General features: G+C 37.7%; 5 protein-coding genes and 1 long non-coding RNA gene across 17 annotated transcripts in view; 3 read left to right on the plus strand and 3 right to left on the minus strand.

The window, feature by feature from the left end:
- The window catches only part of Fstl5 (follistatin-like 5), a 65,424-nt gene extending 63,712 nt beyond the window's left edge, over positions 1-1,712 (plus strand). The window contains exon 17 of the mRNA XM_076807320.1: positions 131-1,712. Within this exon, the coding sequence (XP_076663435.1) occupies positions 131-360 (230 nt within the window). The 3' untranslated portion in view covers positions 361-1,712. The remainder of the gene's footprint in view (positions 1-130) is intronic.
- Positions 541-12,764, minus strand: LOC143366317 (ubiquitin carboxyl-terminal hydrolase 4). 6 transcript variants are annotated; one of them, XM_076807316.1, is made up of 14 exons: positions 12,579-12,764; positions 8,380-8,536; positions 7,476-7,710; positions 7,191-7,393; positions 6,789-7,069; positions 6,433-6,703; positions 5,629-6,356; positions 5,116-5,388; positions 4,256-4,513; positions 3,230-3,538; positions 2,905-3,122; positions 2,718-2,834; positions 2,511-2,629; positions 541-2,430 (listed from the first exon to the last, which is right to left on the minus strand). In XM_076807316.1, exons 3-14 carry the CDS (start codon positions 7,682-7,684, stop codon positions 2,258-2,260), a joined length of 3,159 nt encoding a protein of 1,052 aa, XP_076663431.1. In that variant the 5' UTR covers positions 7,685-7,710; positions 8,380-8,536; positions 12,579-12,764; the 3' UTR covers positions 541-2,257. The 6 variants fall into 6 exon arrangements, with proteins under 6 accessions (XP_076663431.1, XP_076663430.1, XP_076663429.1 ...); XM_076807315.1 differs by lacking the exon at positions 12,579-12,764 and adding an exon at positions 8,043-8,261 and having other exon boundaries at positions 8,380-8,534; XM_076807314.1 differs by lacking the exon at positions 12,579-12,764 and adding an exon at positions 8,043-8,261 and having other exon boundaries at positions 8,376-8,526.
- Positions 8,924-15,653, plus strand: Ocrl (Oculocerebrorenal syndrome of Lowe). 4 transcript variants are annotated; one of them, XM_076807330.1, is made up of 19 exons: positions 8,924-9,014; positions 10,159-10,292; positions 10,603-10,783; positions 10,867-11,001; positions 11,072-11,184; positions 11,273-11,397; positions 11,470-11,643; positions 11,738-11,900; positions 11,986-12,164; positions 12,245-12,466; positions 13,213-13,348; positions 13,426-13,605; positions 13,665-13,761; positions 13,837-13,974; positions 14,044-14,141; positions 14,221-14,398; positions 14,466-14,593; positions 14,681-14,792; positions 14,864-15,653. In XM_076807330.1, the coding sequence occupies exons 2-19, from the start codon at positions 10,227-10,229 to the stop codon at positions 15,022-15,024; spliced, it is 2,586 nt and encodes an 861-aa protein (XP_076663445.1). In that variant the 5' UTR covers positions 8,924-9,014; positions 10,159-10,226; the 3' UTR covers positions 15,025-15,653. The 4 variants fall into 4 exon arrangements, with proteins under 4 accessions (XP_076663445.1, XP_076663442.1, XP_076663441.1 ...); XM_076807327.1 differs by lacking the exon at positions 8,924-9,014 and adding an exon at positions 9,598-10,058; XM_076807326.1 differs by lacking the exon at positions 8,924-9,014 and adding an exon at positions 9,598-9,847.
- Positions 15,640-19,538, minus strand: Pen (karyopherin subunit alpha). 3 transcript variants are annotated; one of them, XM_076807331.1, is made up of 8 exons: positions 19,394-19,538; positions 18,849-18,953; positions 18,435-18,748; positions 18,102-18,357; positions 17,181-17,319; positions 16,715-17,073; positions 16,307-16,639; positions 15,640-16,223 (listed from the first exon to the last, which is right to left on the minus strand). In XM_076807331.1, the coding sequence occupies exons 2-8, from the start codon at positions 18,912-18,914 to the stop codon at positions 16,131-16,133; spliced, it is 1,560 nt and encodes a 519-aa protein (XP_076663446.1). In that variant the 5' UTR covers positions 18,915-18,953; positions 19,394-19,538; the 3' UTR covers positions 15,640-16,130. The 3 variants fall into 3 exon arrangements, with proteins under 3 accessions (XP_076663446.1, XP_076663448.1, XP_076663447.1); XM_076807333.1 differs by lacking the exon at positions 19,394-19,538 and adding an exon at positions 19,184-19,317; XM_076807332.1 differs by lacking the exon at positions 19,394-19,538 and adding an exon at positions 19,111-19,133.
- Positions 19,539-19,560: 22 nt separating this feature from the next.
- On the plus strand, positions 19,561-21,280 carry LOC143366334 (uncharacterized). Its single transcript, XR_013084721.1, has 2 exons — positions 19,561-19,700; positions 19,780-21,280. It is a non-coding gene; the product is annotated as an uncharacterized LOC143366334 (long non-coding RNA).
- LOC143366332 (vesicle transport protein SFT2B) lies at positions 20,102-22,286 on the minus strand. Of its 2 annotated transcripts, XM_076807350.1 has the most exons (5): positions 21,575-22,286; positions 21,441-21,458; positions 21,163-21,332; positions 20,710-20,827; positions 20,102-20,627 (listed from the first exon to the last, which is right to left on the minus strand). In XM_076807350.1, the coding sequence occupies exons 1-5, from the start codon at positions 21,641-21,643 to the stop codon at positions 20,499-20,501; spliced, it is 504 nt and encodes a 167-aa protein (XP_076663465.1). In that variant the 5' UTR covers positions 21,644-22,286; the 3' UTR covers positions 20,102-20,498. The 2 variants fall into 2 exon arrangements, with proteins under 2 accessions (XP_076663465.1, XP_076663466.1); XM_076807351.1 differs by lacking the exon at positions 21,441-21,458 and having other exon boundaries at positions 21,575-22,174.
- Between the last annotated feature and the right edge of the window lie 106 nt (positions 22,287-22,392).

The raw sequence follows: 22,392 nt of genomic DNA on the forward strand, positions 1-22,392 counted from the left end.
TGATATTCTAGTTGATCTTCCGAAAGCTTGGGTTTTTAAGGCTTTCCCAGATGCATTCGAAACTTCTCGATGCTACTGGGTAAACGAGACTTCTTTGTGACGTGTCAATGTTCGCTCTCTCGTTACGCAGGTAAAGTGGAGATGATCACCGGAGTGGGGAAAGCTACGCCGCCAAGTGTAACCAAATGGGGAAACCCGAACAGACCAATTGTGCAGAGCGGTGTATTTGGCAAGTACATGGTCAGCCCTTCGAACGACGCACTGTTCGTTCTCAACGGTGAGACCAGGACAATAAATTGCGAGATCGGTGGCCTGGTGCATCCCGGGGCAGTGGTATGGTTCACGGTGTCTTTACATTAAGCAATGGAGATTTTAACAACGATACGGCGTCTGGATAGATTAAATTTAGAAAATCGTTTGAAGTGCGATGACAACGAACAGGTACCCATGCATCACCGCCGCTGTTCGATCGAGAATATAGAATGAACGTGGTGTTTGTTCTTTTTTTTTTTTCTTAAATTAGAAGAAGGAACAGTTGAAAAAATTTCGAGAAGTATATTCTAACACCAACACCATTATTCGTGGTTATCGTTAAATTATTCAGAAATTTTCCGAGTGTCCCGCTCATCAGTAATCGTGGCGTATATTTTCACACCATCGAGCGGGCGAGCACGTTTTGATCGTTACAAAACGCGAGGCATTTATCGCGGGACATTGGCGATAAGAATTTTTAATGTACATACCAAAGATCGTCTTTTACATATATTTAATGAATCTAATCGTTACCCTATCGGTGGCCTTAGTTTCCCTCGATTTTGCATATCTCCTCCCTCTTTGTATCTTTATATTCCTACACTTTCGGATAAACTTTCGATGGCTATAAAGGTACAATTAACTCTTCCAGATCTAGCGATCTAGGATATCCGTTACTTCTTATCCGGCTGTACGATCTGTAAATTAAAACCTGGACCTCACAGACACCCGAACAATTTCCGAGACCCGACAGTTTCAATAGCGGTGACTTATTTATAAATTGTTCTTAAAAGGAGAGAAGCGTCGGGAGTCAATGATATATTATAGTCCACCATCGATCCGGAATTGTATAACGCTAGCCGATTAGCTGATTAGGAAACGAAGGATAGTTACGCGAACTTACATCCGATCGAGCTGAACACAAATATAGAACACAGACTATAGCCATCTCTAGCTGGCGAATTCTTTCGACCGAGAAAGATTCCAACAACTCGTTTCACGATAGTAATTTTTACAATAAAACGTTTAAACTTGTACGACGACGATATATAACAATACAGAGTTATCGGGCCACAAGACAGCACACTGACAACGGGTATGGTGATAATGTATTATATAACGCATGCGTGTGTCCGTGTGTGTGTTGCGCGCGTGTGAATACGACGAGCGTACGTAATATATATATATAACAAGTAAAATGAATATCTTGTAATAAAATTACAACAAAACTAATTTAATAAATAATCTGCAGATACAACGGTTTCCTTTGCTACAATGTACATGCAGATTACAAATACAGTTTAGCAGTCTTGTATCTGTTCCATGGTAAAAAGAAAACGCGATCGATACACAGCTTGAATGGTTACACTTCCTGTCGTTTTAACGGGCATATTTTTAAGTGTGTTATCTAGTCATCGTAACGTTCACCTTTTATTCGCTAATAAATTACGCCTGTTCGATTCCTGGTTTCTACGTTTTAATCACCTACTACCTGTACAAATTCGACGCACGTTTACGCGCAGATCCGGTATAAATACGCTTCGCACCTTCCCAAGTATTAACTTGTTCTAATAACCATGCCCACGCACGTGCTGCCCTCGCGGCGAGCATCATTCACGAGATAATCATCTTTCCCCGAAATCGAGCGAAACGATTGCCGAAGAAACGCCACGGCCTACAGCTAACGATGACATTAAAGAGTCAGCGAGTTTACACGTTTACATCGTACACGCCGCGCTGTCCTTAGGACTCTCGCGAAATATCTGAGAACAGCGAGAAGTTTGGAAACGTAATGAAGTAAAAGGGACACGATGGAGACAGACCACGAGCGGTGGATTACCAGAAAAAATAGATAACGAGATTTGTGAGCAGTTTTCCATTCGACCGACACGCAAACGTAATACTTAGTAAACCTCTCCATCGACCAACCATACCCCTTTCTCTTACCCACTCTCCCTAAGTGACTGGCGCACCTCGTGCGCCAGGTTCTTCGATTCAGCACTGGTTATATATTGCACGGTTTCAAATTGGTCCCTTGCCGACTGTAAAAAAGTATGTAAGCGTTGCTGAAGTCTTCGTCCTGAGGCTTCTGTCTGCTCGTGATCTCATCGTTGTAGTAGTACCACACATCGGTGCGAGGATTTCTCGCGTACGCCGTGTAATGACCAGCTGATACTCCTACGAGCCCAAAAGAAATAGCCATAAAAATTATTACCGTAACCACCCGCGAGTTACGTAAACGGAATAACGATGTGTACCTCCAAAATGGCAAACGCAGGCGTACAGATCGTACAAGTGCCGACCTACGCTCAGACCAACCAAAGGGAATGTGACTTTGTCGTCCAATTTCATGCTAGCACATTCGTAAAACACAAAGCTGTAACAGGCATTGAAAAAGGAAGAATATTATTACGTCCCGGACGAGTATCGTGTGAGAATTATTGTACAAACGGAACAAAACGCACCGTTTCAAATACACTATGAGGAACTTGGGGTATCTGTGAACTGTGAGCGTTTTCGTAGCGCACTGATTTCGCTCGCACTTGGGACAAAACCAAGGATTGTGTTCGTCTAGCGTCTCGCTAAAAGTAGATCGCGATATTAATTACAAAAGAAGAATAAATCACAATTGCTCGAAGGAGTCAAACGTACCTCTGACTAAATGCTTGAAGGCAGTCGTATAGGGACAGAGGATGAGGGGGCCTCTGTTTGCTAACGCTGACATGTTCGACCGGAGGTGCTATCTTAGGAACCTGTTCCGTGTAACGCACAGCCAATGTATCGCCATTTTGCAATACTACCATGCCAGTTTCCGGCACGCTGCAGCCCGTGCAATGCGCAGTGTACATACAACGCGAACAATGATGGCCCTGCAAAAAACTTACTTTAGTTATCGATTCAATGTATTGTACTTGTGATTTGTTCGTTCGTTCACTAATATCCATGCAGCGAAGACGATCGATAACAATGATCTAACCTGTCCTGTAACAAAATGAAGCGTGTAATCTCCTTCTTGCGGTACGTTCCTCGTTACAATGTCGTACAAGTCTCTAGCGTTCACTCTTGAAGGTAATCTCACTAAATGCGGATAACCGAAAAGCTTCGTTCCTTTACGGTTGTTCGTGGTTTCGTTCGTCGTGTCGTGGCGCAACACCAACGGTACATTCAAGATCCTAACAGCGGGCCTCGGCCGACCCGTTTGATCTATTTTAATGAAAGACGATGCGGTCATGTACGTTGAACACATTGGACACATTTGAGGTTCCGTTTGATTCTTGAAGTAATTCTGTTTAATTGAAAGAATCATCTGTTAATGGCCGTCACATTATACAAGTTTGGAAGTAATGCTTTGAAGCTTCATTTCTGTGGTATGATGCCTATCATTAGTAATGCGCGCACAAGTTCAATGTGTACTAAATATTAACATATCCCGTTGAGTGTTGAAAATGTTTGTACAACTTGTAATATATTTACTTCTCCCTACTAATCATCGTTAATGTTCAAACCCGAAACAGATCAGTGTGCAAAGCGAGTAATTAACATTCAAGTACAATGTTACATGTAATGTAGAACCCTCAGTACACAGCAGCCTCAGATTAGTCTGAATTGAGTTCCAGAATACGAGTTATCTGGCTTGCGGATTGTACTCAAATAGCGAACCATACGGGTTTCCATCTTTCCGATTCCCAAACGCCTCAACTTCAACAGAAGTTTCCCGAGCTAAGTGGAAACGCAAAGCTATTTCTGGTTCCCGTACGTGCCCTTACGGTACCGCCCGGCTAGAACGTTCGTGGATTTAATCTCAGACCTTCCCGGGGTGAAATAGTGGTAACGATGTGCCTTGCATGTGCACCCCTACCGCTAGATTGAAGCTGCCGTTTTCATCATCGGGTTATCCGTTAAGTGTAGGTATAGAATATCAACAATGATGTAGAAAAGTTTGAAGCCGATAAAGAGATCTGACCTATGATCTTAATGAAGTATGAAATGAAGCTCAGCTCACCTCGATGCAGGTATCACACATGACGAAGTTGCAGCTATTGCCGCTATGCCTTTTCAGATCTCCGTCCAAATCCTCGAGGCAAATGGTACATGGGATTTCCTCTCCTGTGATTGTACACTTCTGGCAGGTGTTGGTATCCATTACACGGTCCCCACCACCATCTGGCATTGAAGTGTACGCGTCCGGAGGTTCCGTGAGTTCAAAGGCGTATATAGATCGATTCGTATCGTTGATGTGTCTCAACAGTGTATTGTCATCCTTAAATTTAAAACCTTGATGTACAATCCGACAGTGACTTTTCCATCTAGCGCGATAAGGTACAAAGGCAAGGATCAAATAATATAGTCGAGGAGTAACGGCCGTGACGGGCCAATAACAAGGGGATGTGGAGAACAAGATATAAATGAGAGACCGAGAGGGAAACTATAGGAACGATAATTTGAATCTGTATAATGGAATGTAGCCCCGTAACTAAGACTTTACGCTACGAGAGTGTTCTTCCATAATGTTTACTCTTGGAGGACAGTATCAACGATTACCAATCCTACTCGGTAAGTCGCTTTCTTCACCCTCCATAATTGCCATTCATGGGAATTAAAATCCATGCTTCTTTCTCTCGAAAAATCAACCGAAGTTAAACTTCGCTTCTACCAAAAGTATGTGTATATACTTAATGTAAATATCAACGTAAAAACTGTGATATTACACTAGAAGTAGAATTAAATATACTACAAAGAAAATAATATAGAATCGCACCGAGTCGACCAACTTCTTTTTAAACACGAGCATGCTGTACATAAATTATTAAAAGTTGTAAATCAAAAACATGTGCACTTTTGCTAGCCGCGACGTATGCTTACCAAAATCTTTGATATATGGTTCTCTAAAACTTCGGCGAGCGCGATGTTAGCCACCGCAATGTTTTCCTTGCCGAGCGTTTTCAACAGTTCCTCCTTTAACTTTCCAATGCGCGCCTGTTTGTTCAGCGAGACAACGCACTTTATGGGCGGATCGCCATTTGCAGGAACGTATGTAACATTCAGCTGCCTTTCCATCGCGTGAGGTAGTGGTACGGATAAATACATAAAAGGCTCGTACGTTACAGAAACGTGGTTACAAACTGCGCAGACAACCTACGGTACAAAGGGGAGCATGAAGATCGGTGCTGAGCCTAACTCGAGTTTAAATTTCACAAAATAAAATATGTATCAGCAGAATGAGACTTGCCCCTCACGCTTCTCGAAGCAAGAAGGTAAAGCTACTGAATTTTAATATAGGAGACATTTTACGGTAACAGTGAATTATTTAAAGCACCATCCCAATGTTGTCCCCCATATGATATGAAATATTGCATTCAACATGATCGCGTTTACCTTGCTTTTAAACTGCCCCTGGAAAGTATCGACGATAATGCTCCTATTAGATTTTAAGTGCTTTGCCCAATGTTTATCAGCCTCGATTTCATCTTGTGCCGCTATAGCACCATTTCCATATGTCTGCGAGATCCGTGTGCACTGAGTACTGATCGTTCCAAGCCCGTCGCGTTTGTGATTCTTCTCTTGATCATCCAGCCGCATGCGTTTTACATTACACTTCTCCAAACCATTATCGTATTCTATATCAGAACCGTTTGACGCGTAATCCGCGCCGCAATTGACTTTCTGAACGTTCACTTCTTTTATTCTTTTCACGCTGACACTCTTATTGTCGAAATCATGATTCTCCATTAAATTCGAGTTGTCCAAAGGCATCCTACGGACGTTCTCTTTTGGGAACTTCTGGGAATCATAATGGATCTCATTATTACATTCCTGTTGCGTCACTAAGAAATTCGCATTGCTAGTTTTTGCTTCTTTATGAATATCATAAAGACCTCGATACTTCGGAACATTTATCGAGAGTTCAATTAACGTGTCCAACCTTAACGAAGGTGGCACTTCGTTTTCTTTATCGTCGACTTTATTGTGAATGAAAGCGCTTGCTTTTGCTTCGATAGTTTCATCGGAATCGAGCGTCTCTTCGTCGTCCTCGCCGTCGTTCAAAGGCGACCCTCGCGGTGAATTAGCAACGCTGTCTAACTCACCTATAGGTGAATCTAAATCTACAGAGTAACATTTCAATGAAACAACAGTGTGACATAATATTTCCGCGACAGCTTATATAATAACTTTCTGTACCTCTCGGGGAGCCAGCCATTGTAACATTCGGACTGTTGGGACATTCCGGTGACGGTAAACAGCCGTACATTTCCAACAAGTCTGCGTTGCAGTTAGAATTGCTAGTGGCAGTGACTGGGGACATGGCCTTCCCATTTGAATTCCCAATTGAATTAATCGAATTGACAGTGGTTGTAGACGACGGAGTTTGACAATTTTTCGTACACTTCGCTGTGTTCATTTGTTCGTGTAAGGAGTCCAACAGCAGCGCAAGAAATTCTTGACAATCATGCTGGCAATTGTTAGTAATCTCAATAAATTATTCGAACCTCTTACTGACGATTCAGCAATTTTTACAAGAAGCTATATTAATTTACCTGTCTATAATCCTTAAATTGCGAATGATACGCCCCTAAGGTTTGCTTAAAATCAGTAGGCCTGAGAACACTGTATCTGCCCGACCACATTTTGCCGAGGAGTACGCTAAAATGTGCCATTAGCGATCCAGGAGGAGGTAGTTTCCCCCCCCTTTGCTGCAAATCCAAAAAATGTCGCAGGACAGGTGGAGTGGCAGTTAAACATTGCAAACCAGCAGCCATAAAGCAAGTATTACCAAGATTATGAAGACCACATACTCCCGCGCGTAAAACTACATCCTCTATAAAAACAAATGTGTGTAAATGAGATTGTTCCTTGCTCCGTGAACTTAGAAAAGAAATCTGTGCAGCAGATAAAATCGTCGACGTCATGTACAAAAATATATAAGTGTGTATGCTTACCCATGGGTGAATCATCCTGAGAATCTCCGCCTTCTGAAAATAAATTGTTCAAAGCTGGAGCGCCAGGAGGCAAAAACGGGCCGTGCTCTATTCCAGTTCCGTTATCGCCGATAGGATCTGCACCGACGTCCGTGAAATCATTTAAACCAGGTGGTGGTGGAAGTGGAATGGCATAGTCTGATGTAGAACTATTTGCTTCAGTCCTACCGTAACATAATCGTATCAAATTAACACTCGTGATCCATCCGTCCGCGCGTAAACTTCACAAAGTTATCAATTTCGTACCACGTGTCTTCTATGCCCATGTTAACTTCCGATGAAAGTAACTTATCCTCTTGAAGAGTAAGAGTATGATCCAAGGAAGACGTTAATGGACTGAGACCACTAGATTCTAACACCTCCGATATCTCCGAGACCTCAGGTAGGTGAAAAATTTCAGATGATCCGATCATTGAAATATTTTCTACTTCTGAGGCATTCACCTTATTGTCCATTCAGATATTAAAATACCAAATATTACCTAAAAGTATAAATTATGGCAGAAAAAAAGGGTCGATTCATTACATTTTCTTTAAGCGCAAGAAGGTTTTCTATATAATTTCATTTCGATACGTATGATTCAAATTTAAGTAAATAATTTTCTTTTCACCTAGAAAAGTTATAGTGGACAGAAAGTCCCACATAACTGAATATATTAAATTGTATAATTTACAAAGAGTTCTCCAATTACCTAATGAGTTGGACTCATTACGTTGGACACGTGCAAGACGAAGTATACTCGATGGATTAAAAGTTAAAATTCTAGAAATTATATTATTAACTTATCAAACAATACTTAAAAATCATCCTAACCTAAGACGTTGAGAACGATTAGCGCGAATTCTTTGGCGTCCTATCCTTGTAATGTGGTGAATTCCTCAAGAAAACGATTATTATCGATAACTGAATTTTGTTACTTTACAGAAGCGAGATTATGTGATATTGACTAGCACGCTGATCAATATGGAAGAAACTGAATTCTGTAGTCTATAAAAGCACAACTAGACCTTGCCCATTCGAATTGTAATCATCCTGCAAACGTTGCAACAGCACAAATTTGGTAGAGATGTCACGCGAGAGCATGCTACTTCGTAATTAATATGGATACGTAAAAGGAGAGGAGAGAGAAACAAAAACAATACTCACTTACTTTACAGAAAATCCACTTTCTTCTTCGTAAGATATCTATACCGCCATTGCAGTAAACGGCATGGTCAATGGATGGGCTAGAAAAGGAAGATTCGCTTACGGCGCTTCAGGAAGTCGGCATATTCTTCAATCTGCAAATGTAGTGTACTTCCTGCCCGCTAGGGAAATTCCATTCGCGCGTTAAAAATGATGAAAAATTCGCATCACCGCAATTTTATTGACTAAATGCTTTTGTGTAAACATAACTATTTAATGAAGAAGAAAGAGGTACGTGTTTATTCGATGTAACTTTGTATATTTATGTAATTTAACTTTCTGCCCACAGTGACGCACGTTTGTTCCCGAAGTCTCCATTCGTTTTCTGGCGTTGACTTGTTTTCGCGCCAACGCGACAGGGAAAATATTGACCCGCGCATTTCATCCAGGAATATTTAATGTCATTAACTATAACGTAAATTTTACTAGATACTTATGATGTAAGTATAGATGAATTATTGAACAATATGAAAATCAATAACTCGGAACGACCGTATACATAAATTAGTCGTGACCATTTATTTTCAAATACAACCTTCAGAAAAGTTGTAGGAAATAGATAAGCTTGGAGTCTGTTCACGAGCTCTTTTACAATATTTCGTGAGTATTATTTGCAACTTGAAATTCTAGGTCTCTATTAGAGGCTCTGTGAATTATTATACAATGGTGTTTGGCAACTGTATTGTTCATTTATTGCTTGATAAGCATTTAAAAAATTTATTGAGTTTATGGACCACGGGACTCTACAATCGCCTACCGATGAAAGATATGAACTGAAACTAGGAAAATCATTATTATTTTTTTAAATTATCATTATTTAAATGGGAAACTGGAGGAGAAAAATAGATTTTACACTTCACTTCCTTATGTAAAATAGTTAAACTAATAGCGAATTCGGTACCTCGCACTGACTCTGCACTGGTGCCAAAAAGTGACTTGGATTGGTTGATTCTTATATAGTGATCTTCGTTTCTATCAGAAACAACCAATCCAAGTCATTTTCTGGCACCAGTGCAGTCAGTGCGAGGTACCGAATTCGCTATAAGTTTGCAATGGAGCTACAGCGATGTACGAAATTCCGTTGAAAACCCCGCCTGGCGTGAGTCATTTTCATAGAAAGTGCACTAACTGCGGGGTTTCACTTACACAATTGCGAACAGATACACAAATACACTTTAAAGAGTACACTCTCAGGAGTAATCTACCCAACCTTTAATACACACTGATGCACACACCCATCACACACCGATGAAACAAATTTAATCATGTCTAACGTCAGTTTCGATAATCTGTCATTTATATTTGATCAGTAATAAATTAAACTGTTTGATCTAGATGCCTCAATGTTAGCATTGGCAACTTATCCTAATAAGACGAAGTAATCTGTGCAGAAAAATGCAACAATAGTTAATGTGTAGTACAAATAAAGTGAGGTATGGAATAGTAGATTGTGTACATGTGAAGGAAAAAGCATTTTTTGACGGAAACTTATCAGTTTCAATAATAATAACTGTATCTCAGTTCAGGAAAGGTCCAATGCAATTGGTGTTAAAGTTATTTTCCTATTTTATCATACTGTATAAACTGACAAGTATATTATCTTTATTTTTTTGTCTTACTGTCGATAATAACAGACAAATATCAGTAAGAATTATTACAATAACAGCATTCCGTAAAATAATATTATATAATCTATTTTATAGTATAGCACGATGTGTTAATATTTTATAATTTATGCGTTTAGCTATCACATGCCATACAAGAGCTTTATATTAAGTATTCCGAGGAATATACAATTTTTCACTAGTAAACATGTCATCTCCAGAACAATCAATGATTATCCAATCGAAATTTGTCTCAGGAGAAGCTGTGTTAATTGTATCCTTTTATTAAAAGTTATGGTAACAAAATCATTTCTTTTGTCCTTTATTTATAGCAGGGTTTAAATTCATTAAGAACTTTCTCAGTGCTCTCTTTGTTAATCTCTTCTCCGTTGCTCTTGCTAATGTTCAGAAAAGAACTTTCCTGCTCAAGTTAAATGATATTCGTTGTACTGAGTTTTGTCGTCATCCTATGATGTAGCGAAACATTTACCTTCCATTCGTCGCTCGATGGTAATGTAATATGTGTCTCTTCCGGGAATATATGAGACGATTCTTTTATAAGACATCCTTAACGATATCTAAAGGCGATGGAAGCATCGTTGATACAGGGTTTGAGTAAAGATGCACGAATTATAGCACTCCTCAACAAAGGAACGACACATGCGTTAGTTGTGTTAATCACATCTAGGACTCCTCCTCAAGTTTATAGTGATCTTACCATAGAAAGATTGTTACCCATCGATCAAGATTTTAAATGTAATATAAGTATGTAACTTCTCCATATTATTTACGGGCTATTGATATTGCTGTATTTTATTCGCCATTTAATAAATGTTGGCTTGTTAAAGATACTGGCGAGAGGCAAAAAGACCCTTTGGACGTATATCTTAACGTCACGTCAAGAAAATTACAGTTAGTGTTTGAATTGAGGCCTGGTGTAGGAACTAGTTCCTTGGTATCTGAAATATTCAGAGCTATAGAAGGTGAATATGAACTTTGTTGTTATTATATCTTACATTAAATGCTAAGGGCCATATCGTTCGATAATTTCAGTGTATCAGAAAACGAAAACTCCAGCGTCCGAGTTTTTATGGATTCAGAAACTAACTGGGAGTACGCGTAACTTGAATACTACCAATGAGGATGCACAAGATACCACTGATTCTGTTAGTACATGCTTTCGTATTAAAATAAGTTATGTCCACTTTAAAATTAACGATAATACAAATATCCAATTTAAAAATATTTTTGTAGCTTGTGGATTTGGAAAGTCCTGTTCTAGTTGCAACAAGACGTAGCGCAGTAGTTACCAGAGAGTCAGCAGTACGGTATCAGATGGCATGCAAAGAAGATGACTATACGTACAGCAAAACATTTCGGTTTGTCTCGTTTTATTTATGTATTATACGTGACCCGACACTTGCTTATGTTTGGAAACCAAATCGTTGTAGCATATTCATCGGTACGTGGAACGTAAACGGTCAACCACCGAATGATATTAAATTGTACCAGTGGTTAAGCTGCGACAAAACACCACCAGATGTATACGCGATTGGATTTCAAGAATTAGATTTAACTAAAGAAGCATTCCTTTTTAACGACACTCCGAGAGAAGAAGAATGGAGGTAGAAAAGTTACAATAGAATATTCGTGACTTTTACCCGTTATTGAATGGTATCGAGTACAGTACATTAATATATTATGCTGGTACTTTTACAGACAAGTTGTAGCAAAGTCTCTTCACCCAGATGGTGTATACGAGCAAGTGGCCATTGTTAGACTAGTGGGTATGATGTTGCTCATATATGCTTTGCAGAATCACATACCATATATAAAAAATGTATCAGTTGATACAGTAGGCACTGGTATTATGGGCAAAATGGTAATATCTCGGAATTTGTTAATGAAACTTGAGAATTAAAGCGAATATATGCAATTTATTAGACCTTATTTTTCGATCTCGATAGGGCAACAAAGGTGGAGTAGCAGTAAGTTGTTCTATTCACAATACATCTATTTGCTTTGTTAACGCCCATTTAGCAGCACACTGTGAAGAATATGAGAGACGAAATCAGGATTACACAGATATATGTGCACGATTATCGTTCTCAAAATATGTGCCACCTAAAAGCTTTAAAGATCACGAGTAAGTATACCATTAGTTTTTTTTTCTTTTTTAAGTATATCTAGTAAAAGGGTACTTAAAGAACAAAATTTTAAATACAGTCAGATCTACTGGTTGGGGGATCTAAATTATAGAATAACAGAGATGGACGTTGTAGTCGCTAAGCAGCATATAGAAGCAGAAAACTATGCCCCTTTGTTAGCTTTAGATCAACTTGGCCAGCAACGACAATTAGGCCGCGTTTTACAAGGCTTCCATGAAGCAGAGATTACATTTAAACCAACGTATAAGTTCGATCCAGGCACTGATAATTGGGATTCAAGGTTGATTTAGCAAGTAACGCTGTATACAGGGTGATTCATAAGTGCATGTCAATACTGGAGGGGGTAAATCTACACACATATACAAGTAAAAACGTCATATTGTCCTACATACCTTAGTTTTCGAGTTATGGATGATGGAAGAAAATGTTCAAAGCCTCAACACACGCTACACATCGAGTTCCGCAGTCGCCGATTTTAGAATAATACTGAACCCGAGAGAATAAGGCAACGACTGCCCGGAGTTTTCTCTACTTCATATCGATGGATATTGTTTGTAAACTTTAGATAAGGTCGAAACGTACTAAGGCGTACAGTAGCGTATATTTAGGCACGAGGCAGGCACTGCGAACATTATCGTTAATCATCCATAACTCGACAACTAAGGTATATAGGGCATATGTTCATATGACGTTTTCACTTATATCAGAACACTAGCTTTACTACTCGGCTTCGCCAGGAATTTAAATTCTGATTTTCTAAAAAAACTTTTTTAGTATTCTTTTTTTTGTGAAAATAGTCACATACATCTGGATTAGCCAGGCATCATGAGCTGAGGCACATTTCGCGATCCAAGAGTGTACCGTTCGAAAGTTTTTAGGGGACAGACTAACACAGAAACATTAACTTTCTGGTTTATATATTAAGTTATGTAGATTTATCCCCTGAAGTATTGGCATGCACTTATGAATCACCCTGCATTTATATTTATATACATTTTATTATATATAAACGTATACATTGTACAGTGAAAAAGGTAGAGCACCAGCATGGTGTGATCGTGTACTGTGGAAAGGAGAGGCAATTACGCCAATTGATTACAGAAGTCATTCTGAATTGAAGATCTCTGACCACAAACCAGTCAGCTCTATTTTTGATTCCCAGGTGCGCGCAAACACTTCATACGATAGTTTAAGCTTAAGGGATGTCATTGGGTTTCATAATTTATAAATTACTTGCAGATAAGGATTATAGACGTGGCTAAGTATCGCAAAACTCACGAAGAAGTTATGAAAAAGCTTGATAAATTAGAAAATGAATTTCTGCCTCAAGTAATGGTTGACACTACAGACATCATATTCGATACTTTAAAGTTTCTCGAACCTAGCAGTAAAGAACTTATTATTGCTAACACTGGCCAGGTAAATTTCTTAAAGAATTGATGCTTATCCTATACAGATAATAGTAATACTGTTCGTAGGTACCAGTTCAATTTGAATTCATAAAGAAATTAGGGGATAATAATTACTGTAAAGATTGGTTGGACATAGAACCCTTCAAAGGCTTCATAAAACCAGGTAGAATTCAATTAATTTGTTCTTCCCCTTAAGGCGAATAATCTATCTTGTAATTGAATATTTGTCGTACTTTAGGAGAGAAGTGTGATGCCAGGTTCGAAATATACGTAGATAAAAAATCGGCTTGCAAATTAAACTCCGGAGAAGATAAATTATACGATATTTTGATTTTACATCTTGAAGGAGGGAAGGATATATTCATAACTGTTACAGGTAGCAATATTCCAAGTGAATTCCGCGTTAAAGTAAGAAGGAACAGATAACATACATGAATTGTTTCAGGTACTTATGAAAGAAGTTGTTTCGGATCTTCAATGGAAGCATTAGTTCACATTCGAGTGCCGATCAGAGAAATCCCCATTGGCAGATTAATGGAGCTCGTAAGCATGCTGGATACACCATACATAAACAGGGGAAGCTAAAAGAAAATTAATACCATTTGATTCTTTCATATTTTAGGAGAATAATAAAAATCTTTCCCAAGAACCATATGCTGTACCCAAAGAGGTATGGTTGTTAGTTGATAGATTGTATCGACATGGCATAAAAACTGTAGGGCTGTTTGAAACACCAGGACTTCACAGTGAAATTATAGCTATAAGAGATTGGTTAGACAACGGAAGTCAAGATCCAATGCGTATCCTTCCCTCAATATAGAACTCGAGAATATTACATGTAATCCTCGTTCCTTAACTTTTACACAGCTGGTAGCGTGCATTCTGTTGCAGAGGCATTGCTGTTACTTTTAGAGTCTACGGCAGAACCATTAATTCCATACAATCTGCATAGTGTGTGCTTATCTGCGGCAACGAATTATTTACAGTGCAAGCAGGTATATAAATCACTAAATGTTTATTTCCACCTGTAGGGGGAAATAACTATGTGCATAGTAATTAACATTGCTCCAATTATGCAATAGATTGTGATGCAACTGCCAGAGATCAGAAGAACAGTTTTTCTTTACATATGCTACTTTTTGCAAGAGTTATTGAATCACATTCAAGATAATGAATTGGATGTGAAAACTCTAGGTAAGATTTTATTCGTTATAAGCATTCTTTCTATAAATCAGTAAATTTTTACTTCTTCGTTAATTTCGCAGCGACACTGTTTGGGTCGATTTTCTTGCGAGATCCGCCAAGAAGCAGAGATGACCGGCATCAGAGAAGTCGTACTATTCAAGCAACAATTGATAGGAAAAAAGCTGCGTTCGTTTATCACTTTTTAGTGAACGATCAAAGCGATTTTATTCTTAGTCGATAGTGAAATTTAAAACTTCGTTGTAAGTATTCACTAAATGCAATACAGACATTATTAACTTTACAAGAAACAGCGTTTCAAACTGTTTTGTTTAGCTAGGAATAATAATTTAATTAACAGCGATGTATTAAAAAGATATTTTGCAACATCTAACATTTCCACGATAGTACTTAATAATTGCGCTAACGAAATTTTTATGACAACACAATATACGTAAATAACTTGCCAATTTGGAAACATATTTTGATTAAATGTATTGTATGCTCTACGTGAAATACTCGTGTAATTAGATAATAGGTAAAATAATCCATGTTACAATTTCATCTAGTCCTTTGCAGCCCGATACGGCTAAGTACACATCGTGTATGTTTATTCATAAGAAATTATGTCCTCTAACTTACTTTAAATTAATCTTACGTTAGCTTAAAGTTAAGTGTTTAAAATTGTAACAACGATTTCAAGTCTGCATAGTGGTAATTTTAAATCTACACCTTATTCAACATTTTTATGATTTTTAATGTGATGTACAAGCGCAAGATTATTTAGAAAGAATTTGAGTATTATAAAGACGTGTCAGCTTTTGTATCAAAATTTCATTAAAAAAATACGTACAAAATGTGATGAGTAATGCAGCTTATTACGTTTTATTTTCAAACACATGATGTAACAAGTAGTGACATTTAACTTATAAAATAAAAAAAGAAACTGGAACATTGGTAAATAAGATCGTAGTTGCGATTAAATTTGAAAAAAAACTTCTTTTGTAAATATCGATTCGAACAAATTCGTAAAACGGTCGAGCCAATTTTAAAAATGACTCTTACAAAAATTACGAAACACTTGATTTCTATAGGAGAAAGTTCCCTTTAAACTAATGCACCAAACGCGAAGAGGACGAACAGTGAACAAATGACAATTTTTCAGTTCCCTATGAAAAGGAACATCAGCTGCAACTTACTATTGGAACACACGATATGTTTCTAACGAATTATGAGAAAGAAAGAATTTATCTTGAATGTTTGTCTCTAATGACGAAAGAGTGCAAATCTATTTACAGAATGAACTGAAACACACTCTACTTTATTGAATGGACAAACGATGAAGGAATTTTAAAAATTGAAACCTTTTTGAGCTGTGTCAGCTGGTTTGAATTCCAATTGACCATCACTTGCCACCGGTGTCAACGTTGATTCCTCAGGCTCCTATAAACAACAGTTTCACGTGTAATGCATGAATTTTATCGTTAATTAAATATCAAGCAGCGAGTAGGCACAGGATTACTTACCCCCTCTGAGAAGAAAGTATCGATCATCGCCATTGCTTTCTGATACACTTGTTCTGTCTCGTGATGTTGAAGACCCTCTAGTTTGTCTAAACCTCCAATTTCTTCTATCATAATAGCAACCCGTTCAGCTTCTCCCATCTTTTCCGCTGCGTTCAAAATATTAGTTAACCCATCCAGAACTACAACCACAGTTTTCCAATCCTTGGCGTCTAACAAGCTGCAAAATGGTGCCAACACTCCCAGCTGTACCAGTTGAGCTAACTGCTGTACAGTTCCACCTGTAGTTAAATTAGTCACAGCCCATGCTGCTTCTTTCTGAGATTTAAAATCTCCCTGTGTAACGAAATACAGGATTATATAACCATTTCCCTAAATAATCACGTTCAGTGAGAAGTGTAATTTACTTACAGACTGCAAAACATGTATTAAAGGTGGCAGCAATCCTGCGTTTATAACGTGTTGAATTTGGTCCATGTTACCAGCAGTGATATTACTAATAGTCCATGCCGCCTCTTTGACGATATTAATACGATGATGCTGTAATAATAATCCAAACTGCGGTAAACCACCTGCCGATATTATTGCATCGGTTTGCATATCATTGCCTGTAGCTATATTTCCAACTGCACGAAGCGCTGGTATCAGCACAGTGACTTCAGTCGAGGCAAGTAAATCTACAAGCTTCGGAATAACTCCACATTCAACAACCGCTTGTATTTTATCATTAGGGCCATCCGTGAGATACGAAAGAGCCCAGCAAGCATCAGCTGTAATGATAAATTGTGTCGCTTTAGAAAATTCCACATCGGTTTAAAAATAGTTTCGCCTTTAACTGCACTATAACTTAATACCGTAACATGTACGATTAACTCACCAAGTATCTCTTTATCAGTGTTACTAAGTAAGCGGTTCAACACTGGAAGAGCAATTTTTACAACATCGAACGGAGGTGGAGGATTTTTGTTACGACACAGATTCGATAATGTCCAGACGATATTGCGTGTAAATGATACCTAAGCGAAAGAAAAGTTTAAGTAATAATTACGTGCCTACTATATTAAGGGGTCATGCCTAGTTGGCAGACGAAAAAGAACGTCATTTTCGGAAATTTTTTATGAAAAATGTGATGTATGTTTCTTACAACTATTTCCTTATTTTAGATGTACATATATTCAGCAACCCTCAGTAATTTTGTTATAGGAAAATATTAAATAATGAAGGAATAACAGCCATTCTCGCGGAAGCTGTTTTTATAATGGCGCTGCGCGGTGAGCACGGTTTCTCCGAGCCGGATCATCTGAAATCGGAAAGTGAAGAAGATTCTGTTAATATACGAGTTCATCCGGTTCGTGAACGAAGGATTTTTCAAAAAATGATTTCTGACAAAATGGCAGCTGTTTAACGCAAAATCATGATTTTTCGATGTCTGAATTGTTCGTTGTTCGTGAATTAAAAATAGAGTTTTCATCAAAAACAAAAATCCTTCGTTCACGAACCATATAAATTCATATACTAACAGAATCTTCTTCACTTTTCGATTTCAGATGATCCGGCTCGGAGAAATCGTGGGTACCGCTAAAAAAATATCTTCCGGGAGAGTGGCTGTTATTCGTTCATTTTTTAACATTTTCCTGTAACAATATTACTGAGAGTTGCTGAATGTATGTACTTTTAAAATAAGCAAATAGTTGTAAAAAATACACATTAGATTTCCCGCCAAAAATTCCCGAAAATCGCGTTTTTTTCGCCTGCCAACTAGGCATGACCTCTTAAGGCACTTGTGCATCGTACATACAGGAGTATCAGGTTTGATTAATTCTAACAGAAGAGGCATCGCATTGTGTCCAAGAACGAGATCACGAGTCGTTGGTCCATCCCCAGCAATGTTTCCAAGCGTCCACACTGCTTGCTCGGCGACGTTAGGCAACGCAGACTTTAGCAGCGCAACCAATTTAGGTATAGCTCCATGCTTCACGACAACATGAGTTTGTTCTGATGTACCGGAAGCTACATTGGTCAATGCCCACGCTGCTTCGAACTGCAGCGCAGGGCTGCGAGTGTTCAAAGAAAATTATAAACACCTGAACTTATGTAAAAGTCGACTAAATTTACTACAGTATCTGCATACTTGTGATGGCAATCCAAAAATTCCACGCAACGTGGGACGATCCCACGCTGTATCATAATATCTATCGGTGGACTCTTCTCTTGACTTAACATTTTCCTACAAGCCTGCGTCGCTTGAAGTTGAATAGTTTCGTCTGGACATTTCATGCCGACCACAATTTCTTCTACGGATGTAGAAATTGGCGAAAGGTTGCTTTCACCTACAGGGGCTTGTGACTCCTTCCCTATACTGAGATTACGACGCTTTAATAATTGATCATCTTTCCTAGCTTTGCGCAATTCAACGGACACTTCGCTTCTTCTTCTGCGCGCCTCCTATAATAGCAAATTATATGTTATATAACAATTGCTGAAACTAAGGGTACATTTATCGACAACAACCGCATTAAAAATAACAGTAGATATTAATCCTTACTTCGTGCTTGTAATTGAATTTGAAATTAGCCTTGCGGCTATGACTGTCAGCTTCTGGTGCAGGCATCTTTTCGATGGAATAAGCAGATCAGGTATATATCTTCCTCTGTAAAAATAGAAAGAACAACAATTTTACAAAGTTGATTTAATAACGCGCAGGATATTAACATAATTGTACAGATGTTGTGAAAACGGAAGAAGAGAATGTGTTGCTTTTGTCCCACGAATTATTTAACGATACAGACGATTACAAGGAAACGCACCGTGAATTGTGATTAGCGACTAATCAACTTATTATACACAGCAAGAAGATTAGTAAGAATGTAACTGTCTTACTATTTCGCACGATGAACAACCATACTTATAGATATGCGACATAAGTATACGTCGCGTTCAAAATCACGTTCAAATAATACGCTACTTCAAACTCTGCGTCTTCTAACGGTTATTTGCAACTTCTCATCAACCCTTCTTTCGCGGTACATAAACTACGTCTAAATAGGATGTTGATCGCAATGAATATCAGAATTGAAAGATTTCACTCACTGTGTATGTGTCAATAAATATTAGACGAATGTGCCGAACAGACCATAAGTTATCGCACTGATCGGTAACTGATCGCGACCCGCGCGTCAAATGTACAAATGTACAATGGCTGGCCTGGGAAGTTTCTTTGTACTTAGAACCTGTTGCTGTTGATCGGAGGACGAAAAAGAAATTATTGTTTACCTCCGACCAATTAGAACTTACATCTACGTCTGACGACATAGTGTATTGAATCGCGATTGGTGGCTGGAAGTATAGCGACGCATGATTGGTGACTCGGTATTCAACGTTTAATTTTTAAATCAAAGTATACTGATCGTTCATTATCGTAACGTAATTTAAAATAGAATTAAGAATATTAATCGGAACGCACATTGACATTTCAGAATACGAAATTTCTATTAATATTTATCGTTCAGAGTATTATTGATCGTAATCGATGCAGAAGCCGTTACGATCGTTCGTGTGACACATTTTTTTTGTAATTACGCGATAAAGAATAAGAGACTCACGTAAGTATATACTTTTATCAATAAGAAATTCTACGGAAAACCTAGAAATTCGAAGTTATTTCTAAAAGATTATAACGTACCTTGAAGAGCCAAATATTAATTAAAGCTGTAACATCAGTTATGTACTTACATATAACTAATGTAAAATCGTATATTTTAAACGAAATCGGTGGATGGGGATTTGTGTTAAAGGGGATCAATTTAAATATCTTTTAATATACAAAAGTATTGATACTGTACAATGATTATATAACAAGCGTTACAAATGAATGAATATTACTAGAATATTAAAAATTTTATATAAAGTAAATAGCTTCGTTCTGTTACGGTACTATTATAAAATATTATAATATTAAATTTATATTCGATGAAGCATTTTTATCGTATTGTCAACGAGGTACAGATATGTATCTTAAACAGTTATTATTCCACCGAAGTAAATGTACAGCTCATTCATATCCAGTTTGTTAGCGTAATATGTCACATCCTTAAGTTAGTTTTGTAGCTCAGTTCGTTATTTGTGCAATGCAGAATGTCTGCGAAATCGGAACTTATTATTAAGTAAAGTATTTTGCTGCGCATCTGGCGGACTCTCATGTGATACACGACTCCACGGTTTTCTTAACAGCATCGCGTGCGTAGGGTATGTAGGACAAAGAATACCACGTCATCGCCAACGACTGGATTATTATAAATATAAGGGCCAATCCAGGATTTTTCAGCTAAAAATATATACATTAATCAAGGAGCACTATGTTATTACGGCGTACACATTCCGCATTGGATGTATTTCTCTATACTTACATGCAAAGCTGCGAACAACGTGAGCGCAATTGTGGCGAATACTAAAACAGTTGCAATTATTCTCGTCGGTGCAAACATCTTCTTTAACTGATTGCATGGACCCATTAAAAAGCACGTGCTATAAGTAAAGTAAATGTTTTGTCTTTAAAAGGGTTATGAACTTTATATAAAATTCGTTTACACAAAGTCACATTGCGCGATAATTGTACAAACAAAGCTGGAAGGACTTTTGGGAAAATAATCACACAGAAATCTATAATTCAAATAACGTTTATGAAACAACTGTTAGTACAATCTTTTGACAAATTTAATAATCCATTCGATTGCGCTGTGAGAAATTTATTTTTCAACGAGTAGGATACAATTGTAAATGATTTATGAGTTGTTTCGGAAGAAAAGATATTCCTACGGGTACGTTGGATAGAAAATTTGAATTTAAGTATGCTAGTTTACCTTGTTATCGAGATGCCATTCCCTAATGTGTAGAATACAGCGAATACTGTAAGTCCTCTGTGTAGAAACAGCGCAAACGATCCAAGGAAGGAGCACAGGATGCCGACGATGAAGCAAATAGCGAAACCTTTTATCCGAGTGGACCAACTCAACGTATTTTGGTCCATAACCTGAAAACACGATGTTATTCAATGCATTTTCAATTGTAATAGACAACATTATAATTTCTAATTATTGTTATTAATGGAAGCCAGAGATTACTAAACTTATATCTTTACCGTAAAATCCTCATCTGCCTTCCATTGTCACATGTAAGCATTCAACATAAGAATTTTATACAAGATAAAATAACACGTACACGACAAAAATTAACATTACGAGCTAAGATTCAAATTTAAAGAATATTAATTACCTGACCAATAATACCGCTTTCTTCATCGCACTGGTCGTTGCCACTTAGAGCTCTCCTTAGCTTATCCATTTTCTACTTTAAATTGATTACAGTTTTCAAGATCTAATACTTTATCTGTAATACTTATTGTAAGTTGACACAATAACTCCCCTCACGAAATTATAAACGGCTCGCCTCCCGTAAATATATGACTCATTTCAACGATTAACAATAATGCTTAATGTCGATAGGAGAATAATTGTATCTCGACTGCTATTAATACTATAGGTCAAGAAACAGTAAATTACATATTATAACCGATATATAGCGTTAAAAAAAATGAGACGCGTCAACGATGTGTAGTATAAAGTAGTATGCTGGACGAAACAGCTGTCTTCTTATTAGTATTCAGAATGATTCAGAATTCGCTCGAACACCTGCTAACACCCTATATATATATAAAATAAATGAACGCTACATATTGCAAATATGAATGCGCGATATCACCCAGGATATGTTTAAAGGACATACAGTGATGCAATACTTATTAGGAGATTCTTGATATCTGAAAAGTTAAGACTGGTTCTATACAAGAGGCAACCTAAGTGGTTGATAGGTTGTAATGATAAAGATATTTACTCGAATAAACTGTAGCACACTATAGCGTAGTAAACCTTAAACTAAATTGAAGCCTATTAGAACATTAAATTGCTCTAGTTAGGGGAAAAATAAGGTTGAGTTCTTTCTTCCTAAACATTTTTTTTATACAAATTATCATAACCTCGGATCTAAGTTCAAATTTACGGGGATGTTCTCTTTATTATATATTAATGGGACTT

This window comes from Andrena cerasifolii, chromosome 2 (genome assembly GCF_050908995.1).
Source record: "Andrena cerasifolii isolate SP2316 chromosome 2, iyAndCera1_principal, whole genome shotgun sequence".
Classification (NCBI taxonomy): Eukaryota; Metazoa; Arthropoda; class Insecta; order Hymenoptera; family Andrenidae; genus Andrena; species Andrena cerasifolii.